Source organism: Telopea speciosissima, chromosome 5 (genome assembly GCF_018873765.1).
Source record: "Telopea speciosissima isolate NSW1024214 ecotype Mountain lineage chromosome 5, Tspe_v1, whole genome shotgun sequence".
NCBI lineage: Eukaryota > Viridiplantae > Streptophyta > Magnoliopsida > Proteales > Proteaceae > Telopea > Telopea speciosissima.
In genome coordinates this window covers 6,165,056-6,188,933 of record NC_057920.1, presented here as the reverse complement: position 1 = coordinate 6,188,933, position 23,878 = coordinate 6,165,056, and the positions used below count along the sequence as shown (strand labels likewise).

At 39.6% G+C, this 23,878-nt stretch overlaps 3 protein-coding genes across 5 annotated transcripts; all 3 read left to right on the top strand.

The window, feature by feature from the left end:
• The first annotated feature begins 224 nt into the window (after positions 1-224).
• Positions 225-6,135, top strand: LOC122662562 (protein BASIC PENTACYSTEINE6-like). Of its 3 annotated transcripts, none has more exons than XM_043858230.1 (3): positions 225-243; positions 4,854-4,973; positions 5,121-6,135. In XM_043858230.1, the coding sequence occupies exons 2-3, from the start codon at positions 4,878-4,880 to the stop codon at positions 6,042-6,044; spliced, it is 1,020 nt and encodes a 339-aa protein (XP_043714165.1). In that variant the 5' UTR covers positions 225-243; positions 4,854-4,877; the 3' UTR covers positions 6,045-6,135. The 3 variants fall into 3 exon arrangements, with proteins under 3 accessions (XP_043714165.1, XP_043714163.1, XP_043714164.1); XM_043858228.1 differs by lacking the exon at positions 225-243 and adding an exon at positions 3,993-4,057 and having other exon boundaries at positions 4,818-4,973; XM_043858229.1 differs by lacking the exon at positions 225-243 and adding an exon at positions 4,016-4,057 and having other exon boundaries at positions 4,852-4,973.
• Positions 6,136-7,008: 873 nt separating this feature from the next.
• Positions 7,009-7,528, top strand: LOC122662572. Its single transcript, XM_043858238.1, has 2 exons — positions 7,009-7,355; positions 7,417-7,528. The coding sequence occupies exons 1-2, from the start codon at positions 7,033-7,035 to the stop codon at positions 7,502-7,504; spliced, it is 411 nt and encodes a 136-aa protein (XP_043714173.1). The 5' UTR covers positions 7,009-7,032; the 3' UTR covers positions 7,505-7,528.
• Positions 7,529-16,161: 8,633 nt separating this feature from the next.
• On the top strand, positions 16,162-22,979 carry LOC122662251 (bZIP transcription factor 29-like). The gene is made up of 4 exons (XM_043857834.1): positions 16,162-17,488; positions 17,579-17,711; positions 17,841-17,925; positions 22,387-22,979. Exons 1-4 carry the CDS (start codon positions 16,200-16,202, stop codon positions 22,635-22,637), a joined length of 1,758 nt encoding a protein of 585 aa, XP_043713769.1. The 5' UTR covers positions 16,162-16,199; the 3' UTR covers positions 22,638-22,979.
• The last annotated feature ends 899 nt before the right edge of the window (positions 22,980-23,878 follow it).

Sequence of the window (23,878 nt, the reverse complement as noted above, 5' to 3'; positions counted from 1 at the left end):
CCTACCACATTTTAAACTGATAAATCGCGGTGTACAAAATCAGAACTCCTAATTCCATATCCGAACTCTATTGTCTACTTTTTCGAAGAAGGATTGCAGGGATTCTTCAGTCCTTAGTAGAACTGTAGCAGCAGTGGTAGAGAGACGTAAAAATTGCTTCGCGTCCTTAAAGAGATTATCAAACAAGCTATTTTTTCGATTAATATCCACAAATTTCGTGTACTTCGTCTCTCAACTTTGGAGGTAACCTTAAATTTCTCAAAACCTTTCCTCTCATTTGATCGACCACCCTTTTTCCTTTATTTATCTTCTCTGTTTTTTCTTCTGTCAATGGGGTTGATTCTGTTTGCTGGTAGGGAGAAGTATGTCATCTGAGCAAATTATACCAGCATTTTCTTGTACGCAGTGGCTTTTTCGTGTTTTATTTTGCTTTAGATTGACGCTTCTACATTCTAAAAAACCCTAGCTTTGATGGGTTTAGGACTCTTTGATTTATATGCTTATTATTGGCGGGTTTCTTCCTCCTGCATGTTTTGTTGAACTGATTTTGTAATCATCTAGTGGGTGAAAATGCTTTGCCTTCAGCTTGATTTTTTTCTAAGCTGCTTCTGGTTTTCTTAGTTACTTATTATTGATCTTCTTCGTTTGTTCCGTTCCTGCAAAGTTTCATTTCGAGTATTGTTTCTGCGCATCTTAAGGCATTTTGAAATCTACTTGTTCATTAGAAGTTATCATGTTTGGTTGTTGTGTTGAAATGTGTATTTCACCATTACTAATACAGACATTTCTGAAAGACCTCTAATGAGGTTTAATGAGGTTTCCTGGCGTAGTGGTAATCTAACATTTCAAATCTATAATGAAGATGCTGGCAGCAAGCATCATGCTTCGAATATGACTAAACCCATGCTCGGGGTTTTAGAAAAGTTGTGCAAAATCGGTTTTGGACAATGGGGTAGAAGAAAAAAACTATGATCAAGGATTTGGTTCACAGTATTGGATCCAGTGTCGGTCACATATCGGACAGTATCGGTCAGAATCTGCTGAAAATTCAAAAAACACCGTCTTTCACAGCCAATACCGATACCTAATACCATGATCAAGATGTCTTATTTTTTTTTCTTAGATTTACATAATTTACTTTTGAGTTGATTATACAATGCAAAAGTACTATCTAATCTGTGATCCCCTAAAAAATGATACAAATATTATTAGTTTTATATATTTGTATGCTGTACATTTTATGTCTTATCCTAGATCTTAAATCAGATCCCGATAAGTTACAGGGGAAGGTCTCTGCCTTCCAAGTTTTGTTCTTTACTAACACAGGGAGGGAACTAGGTTTGCATCTAATTAAAATTTTTATTCCATGTAAAAGTTTTTTCTCACAATACAGTGTAAATTTTCTTAATTGCTGTGGTGATTGGCCAACCCAAAACTTCTCCCAATTGCACAACATTTTTAACTTCAGTGGAATCAACTTCTAAGTTATTTTGTTGGCCAAGAAATATAATAAAGACTCCACAGAACTACTCTGAAGACTCAGATAAACATTTCAAATATAATTCTCAAGTTTCTCTTGCGTTAGACACCGACTGTTGGACCCATTTAACAGATGTATTACAAACAAAGATAAGTAAATCTGTACATTATTTGAACTGACAAAGAAATGTAGGTTCTGGAACTTCCAAATCATCATATCATAAATGATGCAGATAAGTCACTTAGAGGGTTTATTTTATTGGGAATAAGCCTTAGGTTGGGTTATGTATGTGTTGGGCTTTTGATCCCATGGGTTTACTTTGTAATTGGCCAATTTAATGAGCCTAAAGTATGGGTAGAAAGTAGGAAAACGGAATTTGCTTCATTAGTTTAGTTATAGTCCTATTTTGAGTCTGTTTTCTTTATTATTTGATTTTCCTAGTCAATTTAGGATACCTTATTAGTTAAGGATTGGGTTAGGCCTTTCTTATTTAGAAAAGAAAAAGGAAGCTACCAGAGATCGTCATGCCACTAGAGTTCTTTGAAGAGAAAGTTCCATGCCTTGAAGACTACATACATGGTTCAAATTTAGATCTGGTTGAACCCAGTCCAGATTGGAAATTTCCATTAATTTGTCGTGTTCTGGCTTTGTGCCGCCATCAAGTTCTAACTTTCTACACTGCAAATTTGCCATTTGTAGAAAATTGGTGAACGTTTTTCCTGGTGCCAGTTAATCACCTGGGAGCAGAGGGGAATGGAGCAAGTTAAGGGGCAATGCATTGCCATCTCTGTTGTGATAGGTTAAGAAGATCTGTTTTTGGTCAAGTGTTTGGCCATCAATGCTGAGGGATCCCAGTCCTCGAAGTTGTGCTGCTCAGTTAACAAGAGTACGAAAAATGAACTCATCCAAGATGCTTGGTTAATTGGTGCAGTCTGTTGTCAAGGGCAACTCTGGGGAGGGGTTATTTCTCATGGTCCATGGTTGGTGTACGGGCATTTCGGTTAGTGGAGTTCTGTGGGCATCCATGGGGTTTCTGGGCCATACATATGGCACTGTGCATCTCTAATACTGGGTTTGTTGAGGCCAACTGGCCTAATGATATTATTATCAAAATCCTAGCATGATTTTTAGGAAGTCAACATCTTCTCCGATGTTCTGTGGAAAGAAGAAGAATAAAAAGAACTTAAAAAAAGATCTAATATTCTGGGTGTTTGACTTGTCAAAGAGAAAGTGATCCAGTAAATGTGTAGTTTCTTATGGTGCTCCTGCCCTTAACAACTTAACGAATTTGGTGCCCAAAGAAAGAAGAGTTTCCAGTTTGATGCTTCCCAAAGAAGACCAGCTTTGTGTATGATGGGTGTTGCATGTGAAGGGTTAAAGTATTTTGAGAAATTCACACATGCTTGTGATAGACATGTCCAAGGGCAAATGCTCGGGTAAATAAAGAGTTACTAGTTATGTACTTGCCCTTACCTCCTCCCCTGCCCCTCACCCCTAAAAAAAAAGTCACAAATGGACCAGATATGGTCTCCCAACCTTACTGGAAGCGGGTTTAAATTTTAATGGTTCCATTTTGCAACCTTTGTTTGGCTATGCGTTGAGCTTTTTGCTGTTTATCTTGAAGTCATCGTCTTAGTCTTGAAAGTCATTGATTCTTCCAGGGCAGTGTATGCTGTTCTCCAAGCTGTGATCTGCTTGAAGGCTTGCCTTGTTTGTTTTACTACTATGCTGTGGCTTGCCTCTGAATCAGGGCATACACAGTCTTAACCTCACTTTTAGACTTGTTCTTTGACAGTGCACCCTATTCCTAATGACATTACAACTTCTTGTCACTTCTTCATCTTACAGGTTCGAGTTTCGTATCTACGTTTAGGCCAGGTATAGATGTTAGTTAAGGCTTTGAGACTTAGCAATATAGATAGAGAAGATGCAGTTGATACCTGAGAGAGAGTAATATCATAGGGTTCCCCCCAACCCTCAGTGATGGTGAACTGAAAGCAAGAAAGATTCCTTCCTATTAATCTATTTATTATCTGAACTTGATTATTGCTAGCACTGAATTACCATGGCTTTAGCCTTTAGGTTAGCTCTTGGGGTTGAGCTCAACGGTGTTTTGAGTGGGTAATCATCAAGATAGTATTTCTTGAATGCATGATTAATTTAGAAATTTATTTTTTCTTTGTGGCAGTTTATGGTATCTGGATGCTTGTTCTGTTCTGGGACAAAAGATTTATAGCAAGATTCTGATTGGTTTATGCTGCCGAGAAGATTAGAAATGTCACCTCCCTGTGATGCAGGAAGACTCTGCCTCTGTGACTATTTTTGGCGTGGTTTTGCTGTCTGCGTGTGTATATCAGTTTGAGGAATGTCATCCTAGTCAAATGATATTCTAGTGTCTTTTTAGATTTTCATCAATGCCAACACTGCACTTGAGGGGCTTTTGGACTGCAATTTGTTTAATTTTTGTTCATTGTGTTGTTTTTTAATAGGAAGTAATTCTTTTTCTTCTGGTGGGTGTTTGGGTGGGATGGGACAGCCATGTAATATTTGATGACAAGATGTGAGGCTTCTAAAGGGGTGTGTCTCTTTTATTACTGTTCTATTATTTCTTCCAGGACTGTTTGTAATTTTCTGTTTACTCTTAATGAAATCTTATTTTTATTCATCAAAAAATTGGTGTGCAGTCTTTTTCCTGTTGTTGCTCATGATCTGTTATCTTATTTTATTCATTAAAAAATTGGTTTGTCTTTCTTATTGATTGCTTGTAAGGCTTTATGTGGTTCTCCACGAGTGGATTGGAAAATAAAACGGGTTGTGAGAAAACAAAACAAGTAAAAAAGAAAGCTGTGTGCTTTGCTATGGAAAATTTGTTGGCTAAAAAACTAGATGGAAAAAGTACCACCACTCATAGAATTTGATTGTCTAGTAAACTAAATGGAAAGTATCACCACTCATAGAATTTGGTTGTCTAGAAAATGGTCTGAAAATCTGATGGAAAATGAAGGGGAGGCTTCCTCTTATTACTGCTGCTCATAGAGTTTACATTTCAATGAGATGCTTTGTCCCTTGTTACCACTGCCCATAATAGAATTTACATTTTCCTAAGGAAGAGGGTCAAATATGATAGAATTGGCAGGAAAGAGGAAATTAAAAAGTAAGGAAGAAAGAAAAAACTTTTGAGGTGCACATTTCTGTTATAGACAACCAATTGGGTGCAAAATTGAGTTTTTTCTTGCCTGAGAAAACTAACATCTTCCCAATGTTCTCCATTATGTAACTGTGCCTTCTAGTCGGCTAAAGACAGCTTTAATGGCTTTACTGTTTTCCTCTTCCCCAGAGAAGATTTGGAATATCAGTTGGATTTTCAGCATAGTGTGGAGGCTAGAAACTGATCCGTATGATTACTTCAAAAGGTGAATGCAAAATGGGTGATGGTGGCCAACGTGAAAATGGAAGACAAAAATCGGATCAATACAAAGCAGTTCACTCACAGGTATCGATCTCCATAATGTTTATGTTGAGAAGGCACAAAGTCCTAGTTACTGGTGTTATCTCAGAACCATGTGTAAAAAAGTTAATAAAATCATTGTTCTTCATAATTTTCTTTCTCTGCTCACAATCCTTGTATGTGATAATGCAGTGGATGATTCCCCAACATCAGATGATGGCCATTGTGGCTGAGAGGGATGCTGCAATCCAAGAAAGGAATTTGGCCATTGCTGAAAGAAAGGTAGCTGTGGCCGCACGAGACATGGCTATCTTGCAGAGAGATGCAGCGATTGCAGAGCGGAACAGTGCCATAATGGAAAGGGATAATGCCTTGTCTGCTCTTGAATATCGGGAAAATGTCATGAATGGTAGTGGTGCACCATGTTCACCAGGATGCAGTGGTCAGCGTGGGAGAAAACACATGCGCCATCACCATCACCATCAACCTCACTTGGCAGAATCTCCTTACCATGCAAGGCAGAATCACGTAGCTGAAGCCATACCTGTATCAGAAACCGCTGCTTCTGAGGATGTCAAGCCACTGCGTGCCAAGCGAATGCGGAAGGAAATCAAGACTGTGTTATTGAAAGAGTCATCAAAGTCACCGAGGAAGGGTATTAAGAAGGGTGAAGACTTGAACAAGGTCACTATTGCCAAGACACATGAATGGAGGAATGGTCATGATATTGGTGGTGGAGTTGAGGATCGGAAGAAACAGATTGTATTGTTAAAGCCTGATTGGAAGGGTCATGACCTGGGATTGAACCAGGTCACATTCGACGACTCAACCATGCCAGTGCCAGTTTGCTCATGCACTGGAGTCCTCCAGCAGTGCTACAAATGGGGGAATGGTGGTTGGCAGTCTGCCTGCTGCACAACTACCTTGTCTATGTATCCACTTCCTGCATTACCTAACAGGCGCCATGCCCGCGTTGGTGGACGTAAGATGACCGGGAGTGTCTTTACAAAATTGCTTAGCCGCTTGGCTTCGGAGGGCCATGACTTGTCTACACCCCTTGATCTCAAGCACCATTGGGCCAAACATGGGACAAATCGCTACATTACCATCAAGTAGCTTACAAGTTAAATGTGCATATTTGACAGAGATTGAACATGATGGCAGGAGATGTGTTTGTAATCTTTTGGGTTATATCTATTCTGCTTGAGGAAGTATAAAATGGGCTTGTGTGACTAAAAACCAGAGTTTTGGGATGGGGGTCCACCTGTACACAAAGTTACAGCCACGTGTGATATCTAATATGCCACAAGGGAGAACCATGGCCTGCTTAGAAAGCCGAATTGCACTTTCACACACACACTCACACTCTGTCTCTCTGTCTCTCTTTCTTTTGGTTCAAATTAAATCCTTTTCCCTCTCATCCGCAGGAGTAGACCCGAGTCCCAGCGTCTGTTGGACTCTTCACAGTTGGGAATTGGGATACCTACCAACTTGTTTGAGTTTGTTACTTTGATCTCATCTATCGCAAAAACGCAATCGAATACCCAATTATCGATCGAGCTTCCGTCCATTTCTCTTCTGTAGATCGGATCCTTCTCTTGCCCTTCCGCTAATCTGAAAGATTTGGGTCTCCCTTGTTGCTAATGCGAATCTGATCAACATGAATGGAAGTGATGAAGCGCAAGCACAAGAGAGTCAGACTCGGGTGTCTCGTCTCCACGATTTCTTCTTCCAAGTACCGAATCCAGGAATCTTGCGACTCTTGATCATCAGTAGCATCGCTAGCTTCTCCCTAGGCCTCGCCATGGTAAGCGAATGGTACTTATACGGTCGATACCACCGTGATTTCCACTGGACCGTCTGTTATGCTTCGGTGATTATTGCTTTCCCCTTTTCTATATGGATCATTTGCGTCTTCTTTGCCCTTCTCTTCTACAAAACCTCCACCGCTCATCTCCATCAACAACGGAAACCTTCCAAGCAAGAACAGCAACAGCAGCAGCACACAGAGACGAAGGAAGAGATATTGGAGATGGAACAAGCTGAGTCGACTCATGAACAGCTGGAGCAATGTTCTCCTCCCTCCCAACCAGAGAAACCCAAAATGGTTGATAGTGAAAGGAGAGATTGCAATGCCTTAACTTTGGCAGTTGACGAGCAAGCGCATCATGATGGTACTGATACTCATACTGATCCTGACGTAGAAAAAGAAATTGAAGAAGGCGCGGTACTGACGAAGTCATCATCAAAGGAAACCGTAATGGCTCAGGCGAAGGATCTGGTGCAGGATAGCACAACAGGAGACTCGTGTGGAGCTTCAGCAGCTTCTATTGCTGATGAGGGCAAGGAGGAGGAAGGGAAGGAGACAATGCAGAGTGAGGCGACGCGTTATGGTAGCTTGGACTTGGACAATGAAGATGAATGGATTGTCAAGGAATCCTTTTAGCGGCGATCGTTAACCATTTGGTAATTCGACTTCTATTCTCTACGTTTTAGGTTGTAGATACCTTCTAGTAAAGGTCAGAAACGCCACAGATTCGAGCTCTAGTTTCAGTTCATCCGTAAAACAATTTTAATTTGCTTCGTTTGAGTCTTTTGAAACTTCTACTCAAATCCCAACTCCAACTAAATTGGAACCTGACTTGCTGCAAATTTCAACCCTAAAGCATTGCATCGAAATTTGGATACAGATTGACCATTTTATTGAGTTTTGTGCTAATGGGGTTCCTCTAATTTCAAAGAAAAAGGATTAAATCTCGCCTTTATCCGGGGAAGGAGTGAGGAATTTTTTTGGTAAACACCTGAGGAGGAAGGATTAGGGGAGGTAAAGTTGCAGAATTAATGTATCTTTCTTGTATAACTTGATTGATGTTCCTTCCAATTCCAATACAAGCACTGCGACTCTATGCATCACGAATCCCCTTAAATAAGATTATAAGAAAGGAAAACTTTGTCCAAATAAAAATATCACAAATTGGAACTCATGAAGCTTTGGAGCTAGGTTTCTTATGAGGTTAGGGTTTTCCTAAGCAATTTGCATATCTGTCAAGTGTTACAAATGGGGGAGGGAGGATTGGGGGTTTCTCAAGGCACAAGGTGAAGATAGAAGAGTTGAACCTTGACCTCCCCCAATCACCCCATTTTCTTGATAAAGCAGGAGAATCTATCCCATGACATTCTAGGGCCCTCCAAATCATTATCCCCTCCAATTTGCCGTTCCCTCCAATTCTTTCAATTCCTCACGTGGGGGCGGAAGTGACCACCCTATCCCCTGCCCGAAAACACTGCCTAAGGTAGGGTCCACTCCCCCCCTATTAGAGGAATTGGAGGTACCCGCGAATTGAAGGTAATAATTATTCTCCTTGCAACCTACTTGCAAGGTATCACTAATTGTGCCAGCAATGCACATTACATACATGTGAATATAGTAAAAAAAGTCAAGGACTTGGCAAATTCTTTTGATTGCCCTTTGTATTTATTCATCTGCACCATTTATGTATAGGACTATTTAAATTACACCTCTATAGGTGTATTTAGAACTTGACACATTCTTTTGATTGCCCCTAAGTACACCTCCTGGACCCCCCTCCTACTCACGTTCAAATACCATCACTATGGCAAAACGTTTATGTATAGAATTGTTTAAATGAAACAATGTGCCTGCCCTGTGGCTGTGCATACTGGTAGGGTCAGTCACTGTTCGACCATACAGAGAGTAGATTCTCTATATGTGTATTTAGAACTTGACACATTCTTTTGATTGCCCCTTGTATTATTCTCATAAGTTCTTTAAGTGAGGGTAGAAAAGGTTTTTAGAAATAATTTGAAAGTGTTTATCATTATGTCATTATCAAACAATATCCTATTTTGCACATTTTTCAAGTATACATACGTATGAAACTATATGATTTATCATTTAAAAAAAAAACATGTCATACTAAAAGGATAAAAAAATAAGATTACAAATTAAAAAACAAAACTTTTGATTGCATGTTTAATTGACTTTTTTTTGGGTCCTTCACTATTGCAGTGGAGAGCTTTTGGAGAATAACCAACTTAAGCATTAGTCTAACACTTTTGGTATGTGTATCAAATTTTCTCGCATTTAGTATGTGTTTCACATGCTTCAAAGACAACGAGAGATTTAGCCAACTTAAGCGCAACCCTCTATATCCTTATGGTGGGTGGAGTTCATAGGGTGGTTTCGTAGACCAAAACTACACACAAGAAACCGGGTTTTTTGTGTTCACCTTTTGACCCACATATGGCTCCATTGAATGACCCATGCCAAATCTTCTTTTAATTATTTTCTTTATGATGTGATTCATTCTTTCATGTTTATCCATTTGTTGATCAAATCTTGGTGGTTTCGTGGACCAAAACTATACACAAGAAACCGGGGTTTTTGTGTTCATCTTTTGACCCACATATGGCTCCATTGGATGACCCATGCCAAATCTTTTTTTTAATTATTTTCTTTAGGGAGAAAGAATGCCACTCAATCGTGTGTCTAGGTGTGTACTTGCAGCCAAACACAGTCAGGCATGAAATGACCTGCATATCCTACCTTTTCATGGGGACATGTCGGTCATTTTGCACTCGCTTGTGTCTGGTGCAGGTACATGCCCAGATGCAGGACCGGGTGGCATTCCTTTTTTTTCTTCTTTATGATGTGATTCGTTCTTTCATGGTTATCCATTTGTTGAACTAATCTTGCTGATAGATGAGATTTGAAAACTCGTTCTTCTAAGGTTCATATGAGAATCACTCATTGTGCTATTCTATGCTCTATTTTGTTAAAAAAAAAATAAAAAATCAGTTCTTTCAACTTTCAATTTTAAAAAATGGAGAGAGTTTTCTGAACAGGAGGCATAGACACCCCGAGGTGCAACTAGTTCAACTCATAGTAACAAAAGAGGGAGGAGGGGGAAGGAAACCGGGGATTGAAATGGGTTACTAAAATTTTTTTGCAAGTTGAATATATGCAAAGAAAATATGATTCAAAGGGAGAGATGATGTAAAATAGAGTGCGCAAATGAAATTTGTAAAAAGATGGGAGACAATTAAGATACAAAGATTTGTAGTGGTTCAGCAACTTGTTTACTTCTTTCCCAATTGATCTTTTACACTTGAATGCCAATAACTCAAACTCTCATACAACAAGTGTTTCAAGCGCAACACTTAAACCTAGTGGTTTATTACCCAAAAAATAAACTAATGGTGTTACTAGGCTCATCACTTACAACCCAACAACAGAAAATGAAAGGGCTCAATAGCCAAGATACAACAATTCAAAACACAATGTTAAAAACCAATAATTAGGTAGGTGTACAAATATAGAACACAATAATGATTCTCACCAGATGGACACAAAAGAGACTTGCTCCTGCATCCTCCTTAAATAGCACTTCAATGGGGCTCAAAATTTATGGTCAAAATGAGGACTAACAAGCAAATAACTGCCCAACCAGCTGCCACTTCAAAGTGACCGTCGGTCAAATATAGCCATTTTTTTTTTTCCACCGTTGTTGGCAACCGCTCGGTTGCCGGCAGGCCGGTGCACAAGCTTCCGATCGCTTGCATAGATTGTTGTGCAAGCATCCTCTTGGATCTTTCCGACCGATTGTAACTGATAGGTCGATTCTTCAGACCGGAGATTGAGGGCTTTTGCGACAAACCAACCGGTTGGAAACTGATCTGCCATAATATGAGCATGACTTTTAAGTCAAAAACCACCTACACAAGTTAAAGATTTTCCCAAGGCAAAGTACCAAAAGAACCCATAAAGCTATGCCAATAATGTTCATTTTAGATCTTTTGGTTATGGTGTCCAAAGTGTGCAGTGTGAACATCTTACATAGGATTTACATGATTCACAATTATAAGATAAAATCCTAAGTCTAGAGAAGTCTTCTTCTGGTCTTTGATGAATAACCCTTCAAAGCCCTTGATCCATAGAAGTCTCCAATTTGCTTTGGACTTATACAAGGTTTATGATTAAAGTTGAGTTGTCACTTGCTGCCTTAGATGGAAGGCCAAGCTATTGGACCAACCATGAAACCATTGCAAACACATTATCCTGCAACTATGTAATTCTTTAACATAATAGAACGGTTTCATACATAGGAGGGCAGAGAGATCATTTTATGAGAGAGAGAAAAAGAATGATCGAGTACCCTTCTCCGTCATTTTAGAAAACTTTTGGAGAGGGTGTGGGTAGGAAAAAATCAACTACATGGCTTGCATTTCATTGTAATGTATGTTCATATTTTCCTCTTCATCCCACATCTTTTTGAGGAAATGAACAATTATGCATCGAAATGATTTGTAATTCTAAAACAATCTTGCTACAATTGTGACATATATTGGTTTATGGGATTTCATTATGTTGACTAAAAATTATAGTAATTTAGTAAAGAAATCAAAAAGGAAAAAATTAAATTAATGGAGGTAGTTAAGACTAGATAGCAACCGACAAAATATTTATAAGAAAAACAAAATTTTACTCAAACTTTTGGAACCATATCATATCTATAAAGAACTAAGAGATTTGACTAGAAGTATTCATTTAAGGGAGAGAGTTCTCCACGATGCCATTGAGGGGAAGAATATGGACACCACGCCAACGGTTGTGTAGATAACAAAATCATTCACTTGGGTCCCACAAGATTAGAGTAAAAAATAATAAAAAATTCTTTGTGAGAGAAATAGTATTCTAGTGGGAAAGTTTTTCCATTTATTTAGTTAAGCAATTGTATTTGCGTGTCTTCTAAATTGTTTACTTGTTGAATAAGTTACGCCTATTGTCTGATCTATTGGTTCTATCTTAAAATTTGGCTACACAATTTGTAGAAATGATTCTTTTAAATTATTTACTTAGGCAGTGTTTAGTATGCATTCTTGGAAAGCATTTCAAGTCGATTTTACATTCTTGGATGATAAAATAGTCTCTTATTTTTATTATCCGAGAATGTGAAATAGTTGTTTTTAGAGTATTTGTTTGAAACATTATTCTGAATCGTTATCCCTTCCGATTCGTTGTTCTTTTCAATTCCTCTAGTTCCTCACATGACGTTGAAATGACCATCCTATCCCTACCTGAAAACAATGCCCAAGATGGGGTCTACTCCCCTCTATTAGAAGAATTGAAGAAATTGAAGGTGATAAATAGTCTTTTGGTGGATTTTTATCTAATAACTGCAGCGTTGTTGTATTCATCATGCAACATTGTAGATGTCATGTGTATCATGTAGAACGTATTATGCATACATGGTACTTGAAGCATCGCACGATAAATACAGCAACGCTGCAGTTACAGTGGCGGATTAAAGTTCGTCTTTTGGTGAAGTTAGAAAGCAAGTGATTGTTTACCAAAGAGGGTTACTCAACTTATTTTTGTACTTGCCAAGTACCCAACTAGATCGTTTCAACTTAGTTTACTATTTTTCTCTAGACACGTAACATGGGTACATGAGTACACTGTTTTTACAAGGAAACCAAAAAAAAAAGGACTACGTGAGTACACCAAATAGGAATTTTGAGTACAAGGAAACAGGTTAAAAAAGTGATGGGACAATCTCAATCTTTCTGCCACTCTCTACAATGTGTAATGTCAGGGTTCACCAACCTATAAAGCAAACGTCCTTATTTTCAATATGATGTTAACAAATTCAATTGTTTATTTTTTGGGGCAAGAGATTGTTGTCTAGTCACATAGCACCCGGACTAGTACCGGGGATCCGACTCCTCTCTAGTTGTAAATGGATTGGATTTGACTTGGATAGTGCTATATTTGTATCTACAGTCGATTAGCTATCGAGTGAATTCGGATAATACTAAACGGATATGGACACAAATATAGATTGAATATTTTATCTGTTTACATGTAAATATAGCTTTTCAGATAATTATAGTGTTGGAATTTTTCAAAATATTGATGTGGACTTTTAATCCCACATCGGCTATGAAAGGAAAGCTCATTGGATTTATATGTGTTAGTAGTAAGTAATTATTATTATCACATGTAATGCTAGAAGAGATTGTACGGTGCACTTGCGAGCGAGGATGGTACCCGTTCGAGCACGTATGCGTGCGCGTGCATGAGGCGCAATGTGACGCTTTGATGGCGCACTTTGCACTTCGCACGTGCGTATCGTCGCAGTATGTCGCCTTAATCTTTTCGGGATCGACGGTGTCTGATCAAAGGGTGCTTAGGATCGATCCGACCGTTGGATCGGTGGCTGATCAAAGAGGGAGTGCAACCCTTGGTTTAACATTGACCCCAAGAGTTGCAGCCCACACGAACAGCCAAGGGAGCTCAGCCCAATAGTCATGACCTGTCAGATCAAGCCATATGAGCCAATGGGTGTGACCCATCCGAACAGGCCTTAATAGGTGTGACCCATCCGAACAGGCCTTGTGGGCCTATAAATGGGCCACGAATTCTCTCAGTCCGGATGATCAAAAAATCTCTGATAGCTTCACAGTGTTACTGTCCCTGCAACCAGTAACAGTCCGCCTGATTTATCTTGGGAGGCAGGTTTGCTGCAACCCTTTGCAGGATTAGGAGGGTGCAAATACTGTCTTAAGGACAGAACGATTTCGTTCGACTCAGGCCTTCTTTCTGTCCTCTCCTTTTTTGTTCAGATTTCTAACATATAGTTTATCCGTATCCGCATTCGTTTAGCTTTTGGATGAATTCAGATAATGCTAAACGGATACGAAAATGGATTTTGGCTATTCATTTACACCCCTACTCTCCAACGCACTTGTGCGTGGCACAACGTGCAGTGCACATTGTGCAACTGGGGAGCTCTGATCCACACGGTAGCACACATCCCTGTGCATTGGCGTGTGGATCGAGGCCTCCCTAGCCGCCCGATGTGCGTTGCACACCGTGCTGCGTGGGAGAGGAGCTCAATCCCAATACAGGGGTCGACAAGAACTGAGTCAGGACGATTTAATTGATGGAATTTATTAGTTATTTAGGTCACTGGGGCTGAACTATATTTTTGTACATTCATGAGTCCATGTGTGCGTAAGAACGATGCAACCGGTTAACATTCTTTTTTTTTTATTTTTTTAGTTGTTAGATAAATGAGATATTCTTTCACCGTAGGTACTAATGGGGTTGGATGAGGATCATAACGAGGGTATGAGCATTTTTGAGCTATGGTTTTGTAAGGGAAGTATATGTATCTGTCTGATCATGGTTTTCCTTACCCATGCTGAAGGAAAAATCTCACCATCTTAAATAGACATGTAGAAGTTTAAATTAGTTATTTCTCAAATTTAAATTTTAATTCAATCATTTACCCTCCCATGTAATGGCATAACTAGCTCTCTCATGTACGTCCATGATTCCCCTTATAGTTCCATGCATTCTCTTCATGGTCCTACACGTTTTAATGGTTTACTTTGCCGCTTGGTCTTTCCAATTTGATTGAAAGTATACATATATGTAGGGTATTTTGGGGTCTATCTATCTACTAAAAAGGGCCCGACAAAGTTATCATGTAATAAATATTTGATGTATTTTGTAGATCAGTCAAATGCATGTCCCAAAAGAATATAAACAATTTGCTCATACATTTACCAAAAAAAAAAACAATTTTCTCAAACTTTATGAACCTTAGTACCCTATCAAATTTGAGATCTCAGCCCCAAACACTTTTATTAGGGAATTGGAGAGGATTTTAATATAATATCGATTATCTAAAAAGATTCAATAAAAATTGTGAGGGAAAATGTTCTCTAGGTACGTTGGATGCATTTAAACACATGGGGTGGGCGAAAGGACCACTTTGCCCCCTAATGATCGAAACGAACACGATGCCCCCACCCCATGTGACTGCGCCCCCGTGTGCTCTTAGGCACAAAACAATGCTCCAAATTGGGAAAAAAATTTCCCATATTTATTTTCTTCTCATTCTTCCCTGGATTTTGTAGACCCATATGAATAATATCATTTTTTATCCCACCATTGATGTGGCGCTATACTTGAGGAATCCAATGTGGGGAACTATCTCCATAATAAGGGAAATATCATGCGAGAGTCTCTCTTTCCTCCCCGTATGAAAAGATCTCTACTATTTTGTTTGGAAAAGAAGAAAGATAGATACATGGGAGTGCTTATGTAGATCACTTTTAAGAAAACTATATCCCCTATAACAATTATAAAGGAAAGAAATGAAGGGAAAAAGAATTGTCACGATATCAATGTGCAGGTTTTGCGCAAGCTCTCTTGAGACAGGATCCCATTTTTGTACAGGTGAATGCATCTATGGCATAGTTTGGATCCTCTATTGCCGAGCTGTTCGACAAGACCGTGCTGTCAAGACACAGTGAAGCGGTGAATGACCGCCTTACCCCTGTTTGGGCAAGGTGCTCGACAAAGGTAAGGTGGTCATTCTCCACCTTGCTGTGTCTCGGCAGTTTTGTCCTACCTAATAGCTCGACAGTAAAAGATCTAGATCCATCTATGCGCCTCGCAAGCGTACGGGAATGGGATCTCAACTCATTTCATCTATGGATTTCACAATCTCTCTTCTCATTAAAATCCATCCCCATTGGACGATTCAATTTCTTCCCTTTGATTGTTGATTGAGAAATTGTACTCTAGCATCGTAGTAATCGAAATAAAGATACATATGTCATTTCAATAAAAGGTGAAGGCGTTTTAAGACTAATACTGTAATACATGGAAACTTGCAGCCTGGATCACCTGCGGAGATCGAGGAGTGATTGAGGCAAGTTCGTGAGAACAAAAGAAATGACCAGTCGGAATGAAATTCAAATTCACTTCAAATGCAAATTCAAAATTGATGTTAAATGAAACCCTCCTTAAATTCACGCCGAATTAAGAATTTAGAATTGTGAGAGAGAGAGAGAGAGAGAGAGAGAGAGAGAGAGAGAGTACTAGTCTCCGACGGTCGGAAGAAAGGCAAAGAGAGTTCTTCGTGTGTCCGCGTGCGGGTGACTTCATCCATTCCGTAGATGAACTTATAGTGATTCTATTTATTCTGTTTTGACGGATTTTTTGTGTTTTAGATTCACAGACGAATCGCTGCTAAAATCCGGCGGAGAATTTAGTGGTAGTTTCGTCGATCAACCAGCATTGCTCTGGTTAAGCTTTTGTAATGGTGGTAAGGTACGGACTGTTCGACATTCTGTTTTGTTCTGGTTTTCGATGTTTTTGGGTTTGATCATTCGTTTTTTCGTTAGGTTTTGACCAATTGACTTGGAGAGCTCCAAAGTAGCGTGTACGAGGAAATGAAAGAAACAGAAGAAGCTCGCAATGATGTGATGCAGAGACTTCAGTCGTCGTTTGGGACTTCGTCTTCTCTACCGAAACAACCATTGTCGACCAAACGATTCGACCTTCCCCATTTGAACACTAACATGGTTCCTGCTCCGCTCAGACATTTCTCGCAGAATTTCAGTCCGGATAACAATAAGAGGCCTGGTATACCTCCATCACACCCGCACTTCCCTCCCGTCTCTCCCTATGCACAGATCCCAGTCTCTCGAACAGCTACTCAGCAACTGGGTTCTCAGAATTTTAGCGGTCCTTCCCATTCAAGATCTCTGTCACAACCAGCATTTTTCTCTCTCGATAACTTACCTCCCCTGAGCCCTTCACCTTACCGTGACTCCTCATCACAATCGCTATCTGACACAGTTTCTGCTGATGTTTCAATGGAAGACCGAGATGGGAGCTCCCAGTCACAAGCACACCCTCCTCCATCACCTTTCACGAGATGTAATTCTGGCCGTGTCAGTGAGAGCCTTCCCCCTCGTAAAGCGCACAGACGCTCTAGCAGTGATATTCCATTTGGGTTCAATACAATGGTCCAATCTTCGCCTCCATTCATCCCGCTTAGGGGTCAGGCTGGTGTTTTGGACCGATCAACAGCGTCAAGAGAGAATTCGGGAATGATTAATCCGGTTCAGTTGGTGAAACGGGAATCGGACTGGGATAGAGATGGTGATAGTAATGCAGAAGGAATGGGGGAGAGAAAATCCGAAGGTGAAGTTGTAGATGACTTTTTGTCCGCTTACATGAACTGGGACAACATGGATTCGCTGAATTCATCTGGAACTGAGGACAAACACCGTCATGAGAACCGCGAGGATTTAGATAGCAGAGCAAGTGGCACAAAAACGAATGGGGCTGATAGCAGTGATAATGAAGCAGAAAGCAGCATAAATGAGAGCAGCAACAGCATGAGTCGCCCGAACCCAAGTTCCTCTACTGAGAGGAAGGAAGGGACCAAAAGGAGTGCAGGGGGGGACATTGCTCCGACCACCCGTCACCATAGAAGTGTTTCTATGGATAGCTTCATGGGAAAGATGCATAGCTTCGGCGATGAGTCGCCAAAATTACCACCTTCCTCTGGAAACCTGGCAGTTCAACACTCACACAGCAATTCAATGGACGGGAACTCTACATTCAGTTCAGATTTTGGTAATGGCGAGTTCAGTGGGGCTGAGCTGAAGAAGATTATGGCCAATGAAAAACTTGCTGAGATTGCATTGTCAGACCCCAAACGTGCCAAAAGGTGTTGAAATCTTCAAAATCTATTAGATAGTCAAAGTTGTTATTGGTCAAGAAATAATATGTCCCCTAATGCTTCATCTGTTCATCCCAGGATTTTGGCAAATCGACAATCCGCTGCTCGGTCCAAGGAGAGGAAAATGCGATACATCTCAGAACTGGAACACAAGGTGCAAACTCTGCAGACAGAAGCCACCACATTGTCTGCACAGTTGACTCTGTTACAGGTTGGAACCTGGCATGCTAAGTTTTTCCTGTTTAATTTTCAGTTAAAATGACTCGGACTGAAATTCCATTTCCCAAAACAAAAAGAAGAAAAAGAAGACTTGACTAATGGTTTCTCTTGTGTTTTTCAGAGGGATTCTGCTGGGCTTACAAGCCAGAACAATGAGTTGAAGTTCCGTCTTCAAGCCATGGAACAACAGGCTCAACTCAGAGATGGTATGCATCTTTTTTGTCCTCTTTAATCGTTTGCCCCGTCTTATTACATGATTGATATCATTGATTATCATGTATCATGTGCTAATGGGCAGAAACATTTATACTTGAATCTGTGCGCTGCAAGTATGCTTATACTGTTTACATACTGCTTACATAAGTATGGCTGACATATTCATTATGTTCCTGTCAATTGGTGTATCCGTCACATTAGATCTTTCATGTAGTCTTTTGTTGATGGTTTATTGCCTTGGCTACTTAAATTCACTTATTTGTTTGAAAATAGAATTGCTTGTCCTTATGATGTCTAGTACTTAGACTTTGGCCCATCTTCATTTACACTTGGTGAAAGGACTTTGATAAGATTGATGAACTGGTGAAGCAAAGAAAGGCAACTGACAATTTTGAAAAGTCAAAATCCAATGAGTGCCTCAGCAAGGCCTTCCCAATTTTTTATAAAGCAGTTTATTTATGAAAAATATGTTCAAAAAATAATAATGATGATGGTGAAGATGATGATAATAATAATAAGAATAGAACAATGTCTTTACGTTGTCCGGTTAAAAGAAGCTTCCCTTAACTTCCATAGCATATACTACACTAGCTTTTTGAGCTCAAATTTTGTGGACATGTTGTCTATGTTACTATGGTACCATCTATCTATTAGATAAGTTTCAGACCACCCATTATCCACTTTGGAGATATAAAGCTTTGAAAAACTGTTGAAAACTTGAATGTGTTAGGAGTATTAGTGATGCAGAAAAATCATTTAAATGGGCTTATTTTATTAGAAATAAGCTTCGGGTTGGGTTATATATGTGTTGGGTCTTTGATCCAGTGGGCTTTCATTGTAATGGGTCACTTTTATGGGCCTATAATATGGGTAGAGGCTGGCCATACAGAATTAGTTAAGTACATGTCTTTATTTCTTTATTTTAATTGTGATTAAGTGTTTCCTCGTGGTATGCTCTTTCCTTGTGTGTGATTAAGGTTTGACTGGTGTTTTGATTGGACCAAACACCTTGAGTATATATGTGTTGGGCCTTTGATCAAGTGGGTTTTCATTGTAATGGGTCACTTTTATGGGCCTATAATATGGGTAGAGGCTGGCCATACAGAATTAGTTAAGTACATGTCTTTATTTCTTTATTTTAATTGTTATCAAGTGTTTCCTCGTGGTATGCTCTATCCTTGTGTGTGATTAAGGTTTGACTGGTGTTTGATCCAACCAAACACCTTGAGTAATGTAGAGTTGGATCACAAATGACCTAACCCCAGGCAGAATCTTAAACACGATCAATAAATTCAGAAATAAGTAACAAATTACAGAAATTTTTCATAACCAAATCTGATATGGCAGAAAATAGGGTAAAATCTAAGACATCCAGAATAGACTTTAAGGTGCTTCGATGGCTCATATCTTCCAATTAGGTGTAGAATTGATCCTCAAAAGTTGATATTCAATTGTTGGACAGAATAGGAGATCAATCACCTTGTTCAGCAGCAGATTTACTCCTTTGAATAATCTTCAGATTTCCACACAGATTGATTGAAAAATAAAACGGAAAATAGAGAAGATAGAAATGGATTAGATAAATTTTATTTAGCCTCTCACTCTCTCCCTTGGGTATCTCACAAGATCGTTTTAACGAAACTCATTCTTTTTTCTCAAACTTGACTTGGTTTGTTTCAGCCTTTCCTTTTATTTATAAACCAATCAAATTCATCCTAAGCAGTTTCCAGAAACAAATAAAACTCTAAATATTAATTGGAAACTGTTGCTGCTGAAAAGTCTCCTGGTGATGTGGATGATCTGCAAAAGGGAGATGGACACAGAAGAGGCCCGAAGTGGACTCCGAGGGGGGACTCTCCGATGCCTAAGTCAGTTCGGAGCACAGATAAGTGTGATCAGGGGGCATGTACCCTAGTGGGGCTAGTGGGGAACGGAATCTCCTCTAGCGCGATGGATGATTCCAACTGTGCTTGGGACGTGTCACGAGTCAGTTTCTTGGCCCTCAAGGGAATCATTGTGCTTACATGTCATGCTGTCCTTCCTTCTGGTAGGCCAATAAGATTCTGCCACGTGTCTCCTGCTTGGTGGTTGGTTATTTTTGGATGTATCAGCAACTAATTCCTAAATTGTCTCCATCTCTAATTACATCAAATAACTGATTTTTTTTGGGAATTGGGAGCTTATATATATATATTTCTTTAAAGGTGGGGGGGGGCTGGAGAGGGGGAAGCCGGGAAGGTAACAGCCAAGAGACTCGAACTCGAGACCTCCTTGTGAGCATGGGCATGAAGCGCACCACAGCTCACCAGCTGCGCTAGGCAGCTGTTGTTAAATAACTGAAATTAAACCTAAATAGAAACAAATATCTATCTAAAACTAATCCTAACAAGTCCTCCAAGCAATAGCTTAAAATCTCCCTAAACTCTATGATTAATGAAGCTGACAATTCTCATCCATATCCTCTTTCATGCGAGCTGGCCATGGGACCCACTTAGGCGGTCACTTGCTTTCAAAGGTTATCTCCACGTAACTGACCATGAGACCCACTAAATCTGAGGAATATCTCCAAAAATATTGGTTCAATGGGGGGACAAATTATTGTTGAGCGGTCTGCATCACAGAGTCTATAGTCTGATCTCTGTTCTGATTTATGATTCTCTCCTCGACATTATTGTCTCTCATAATCTTTTTTCAGAACCTGAATCTGGTGGCTAGTTACTGCAGTCCTATTCTTACTAGAATTGCTTGATTTTGAGAGTTGTATGTGGCTGATTTCACTTCTGATTTCAGGAATATTCTGTTGACATTATTTACTATCATATCCTGTCTTCAATTTCAGATTCTGCTATTTAATTGATACAGTCCTATTCCAAGTAGGGCTGCATTTAAGGACCCTAATTCTGAGAATCGATTTAACCTATCTGCTGGTTTGATTGATTTGAAATTAATACTGCATATTGATTCTGTTGGTTTTATTAAGTCTGCAATGTGTTCTTTAATCATAATTTGACAGATTTACCCTTCTTCTAGTACCACTAGGGTTCCTTTATATTTCCAGATCCATTCGTTGGATCAGTCTGAAATTTTTAGTGAAGATTCCCCTTCCTAAGAACAGAACTCAACCTGAATTTTGGGAGGAATTTTGTTCTCTGTTTTTCGATTCTGTTTTGGTACTGTTTTAATCTTGTAAATCAGTATTACATTAATTAACTGGTGAAAAAGGCTTAAAGCTGAAAATTTGCTGGGTGTACGTTGAGATGGACCCAAATTTGGTACTACCCGTTGTTTATGGAGCCCTGCCCTCCACATGACTAAAAGGGTGGCTATCGGTCCCTTTTGAGAGATAGATTAGATTTATAATATCACGAATGAATGATTTCATTGGAACAGTCAAAGAATTTAGATATAGTTCCGAACATGCTGGTATGATATGCATAATCATAATGCTGTGGCCTGTTGTGCTGCCTTACCTGAGTGATTTCATTGCCCTGTGTGCTTTGATATGTATAGGTCCCGATCCTTTGGAAATGTGACATGTTATTTCTGCCTGACCTTTGTATGTGGCTCCAGATGTGTTCATGGTATCTTCTGTAGGCTGCATGGTAGATAAAAATCGATGGCCCTTGGACTTGTCTCTAGAAAGATGAGTCATTGCAAGACTGCAACATCCAAAACTGATCAAACGACTTTGGTGTATTGATGACCTACTTGAGTACACACATTCGTTTGTGTTACTGTTGGTGGATTAATTAGAGATTTGGCCAGGTTTTACATCACCATAGATTTTGTTTTTGTTTTTCGTGGGGTGTGTGTTGGGGGGGGGGGGTCTGTGTGTGGTGTGGGTTTTCTCAGCTCTACAGTTTTACGTGTAAGTTTCCTAATCACAATAAGGAAAAATACTGTCTACATAGTCGGGCTAATAGTTTAAGTCCATTATAATTTCCTAAATTGCATCCAGGTCAACTTCTGTACCATTTTCTCTGCCTTCCTATATCGTTTTTGTCCTCCTTTCCTGTAATCTTTGTTGTAATGCCTCCAATTACATCTATGTACGTTCTGATATTTTCTTATTCTAACCATGGGAAGAGAGCTCAATAATATTTGTTCTTCTTTGAAGTGAATCTGATATCTGCTTGTTCCTGCTGATTCTACTTTACTTTTTCCTTTGTGTATGTGTGGTTAAGATGTTAATATTGTCCTTGACACACATGCTTGGAATCTCATTTCTGTTTTGTTGCCCTGTGTACTTTTTTTTTTCTTCCTGTTTCTGGTAATTGCTCTGATAAATTCTAGTCTTTCCTGTTATTGCTTCATTTATATCAGTCCTTGGCACCACAGTCAGCCCTTCACTTTTTCCAAGTGACATCATGTAATATCTTTCTATTCACTGCGATCGGATTTGTTTAGCTCAAAAAAAAAAGGAAGTTTTAAACTGTTTGAAAACATGGCAGCCCTGAACGAGACATTGACTACGGAAGTTCAGCGCCTGAAGTTGGCTACTGCAGAATTGGGTGGGGAGGTTCATCCTTCTAATTGCTTGCCTCAGCAGTTATCTGTAAATCCTCAGATATTCCAATTCCAGAATCAGCAGCTCAACCTTTATCAGTTGCAGCAGCAGCAACAGCAGCATAATCAACAGCCACCGCATCAGCAAAATCAGGCACAGCCACAGACCCAGAAACAGCAGCAGCCCACCAACTGAACGGCAAAGAAAGAATTGAACCAGTAGGCTGAGGGGAAGTGGATTTATTAAGCTATCAGTTAAAATTGTCTGCTCTATTAATCGTGAGATTCAGTCTGGCTTCTGTCCTCCGTTGAATCACCGCCTGTGTCTGTTAAGGTGTGCACTCGCAGGTAATGACTTGAATGGGGATTCTACCAGTTCATCTTTTTTATGGGCTAGCCCTGTTCCCTCCATCTCGGGGTAGTATGAAGTCATATAAGGGATATATTCTTATTTATGTATACTTAATATCTCCATTTTTCGTTCCATCACATTGTAGGGTCAAATTTAATTTCCATTGTAAGTGTTGTTGATTGGTCTAAATGTGGGGAGAGTTAATTAATTGCGCCCCCCCCCCCCCCACCCCCCTTCCTTTTGTTCTTAGGGAAGACTACCATCCAAACTTTTTACTATATATAAAATGGTTTCTTGTTCTTCTTCAGCTTTGTTTGTTTGTGCCGAATCCAATATGTAATTTCAAGTTACATGTAAATTGTTGATATTCTAAATTGATTGGCATTATTATCATAAGTAGATTTAGACTGTGTTTGGCATGAATTCTTGTAATAGATTCTGGGTCTAGAACTCATTCTGAAGTGAGAAAATAGAGAAGAATCGGTTGTGTGGTTATGTTAGATCGATAATCTATTCCAAGAATGCATTTCAAACACAGCCTTTAGTCATCAAATCACCATTGTTAATGGCTATACCAGTTTATATTTCTGACCAGCCTGCGACTCAAATAGATATTAACAATATAGCACAAATTTCTGGGGTCACTAAAGATAGAATTAAGCTTAAAAATATCCCAATCCCCTGTGCTAGTAAACAAGGCTTTCACTTGCACATTGGAGGACTAGGGGACTTGACTTGAAAAGTGGGGAGTGGGAACTTTTAATTCATTGTTGTGTGCTTCATGTAGGGGTTGTGTGCTTCATGTAGGGGTTATGCGTAAGATATGCAGCTCTGCAAATATTAGGATCCTCTGTTTCACTCAACCCAAAATCACCCTCTATATCAGGCTTCTTGTTACTACAACCTAACAGTACATACCCCATACAGGGTCATGGAAATTCTGAATATTTGAAGTTTGTGGGGCCATTCAATGGTTTTGCAGAGCTGCGGCTACACACACTAATCACAGATTACATAGTATTTACGGAGGATGAGATCTAGTGAGTGAAACTGACTGCCTCTTCCTGGACTGGGTGTCGAGCCAT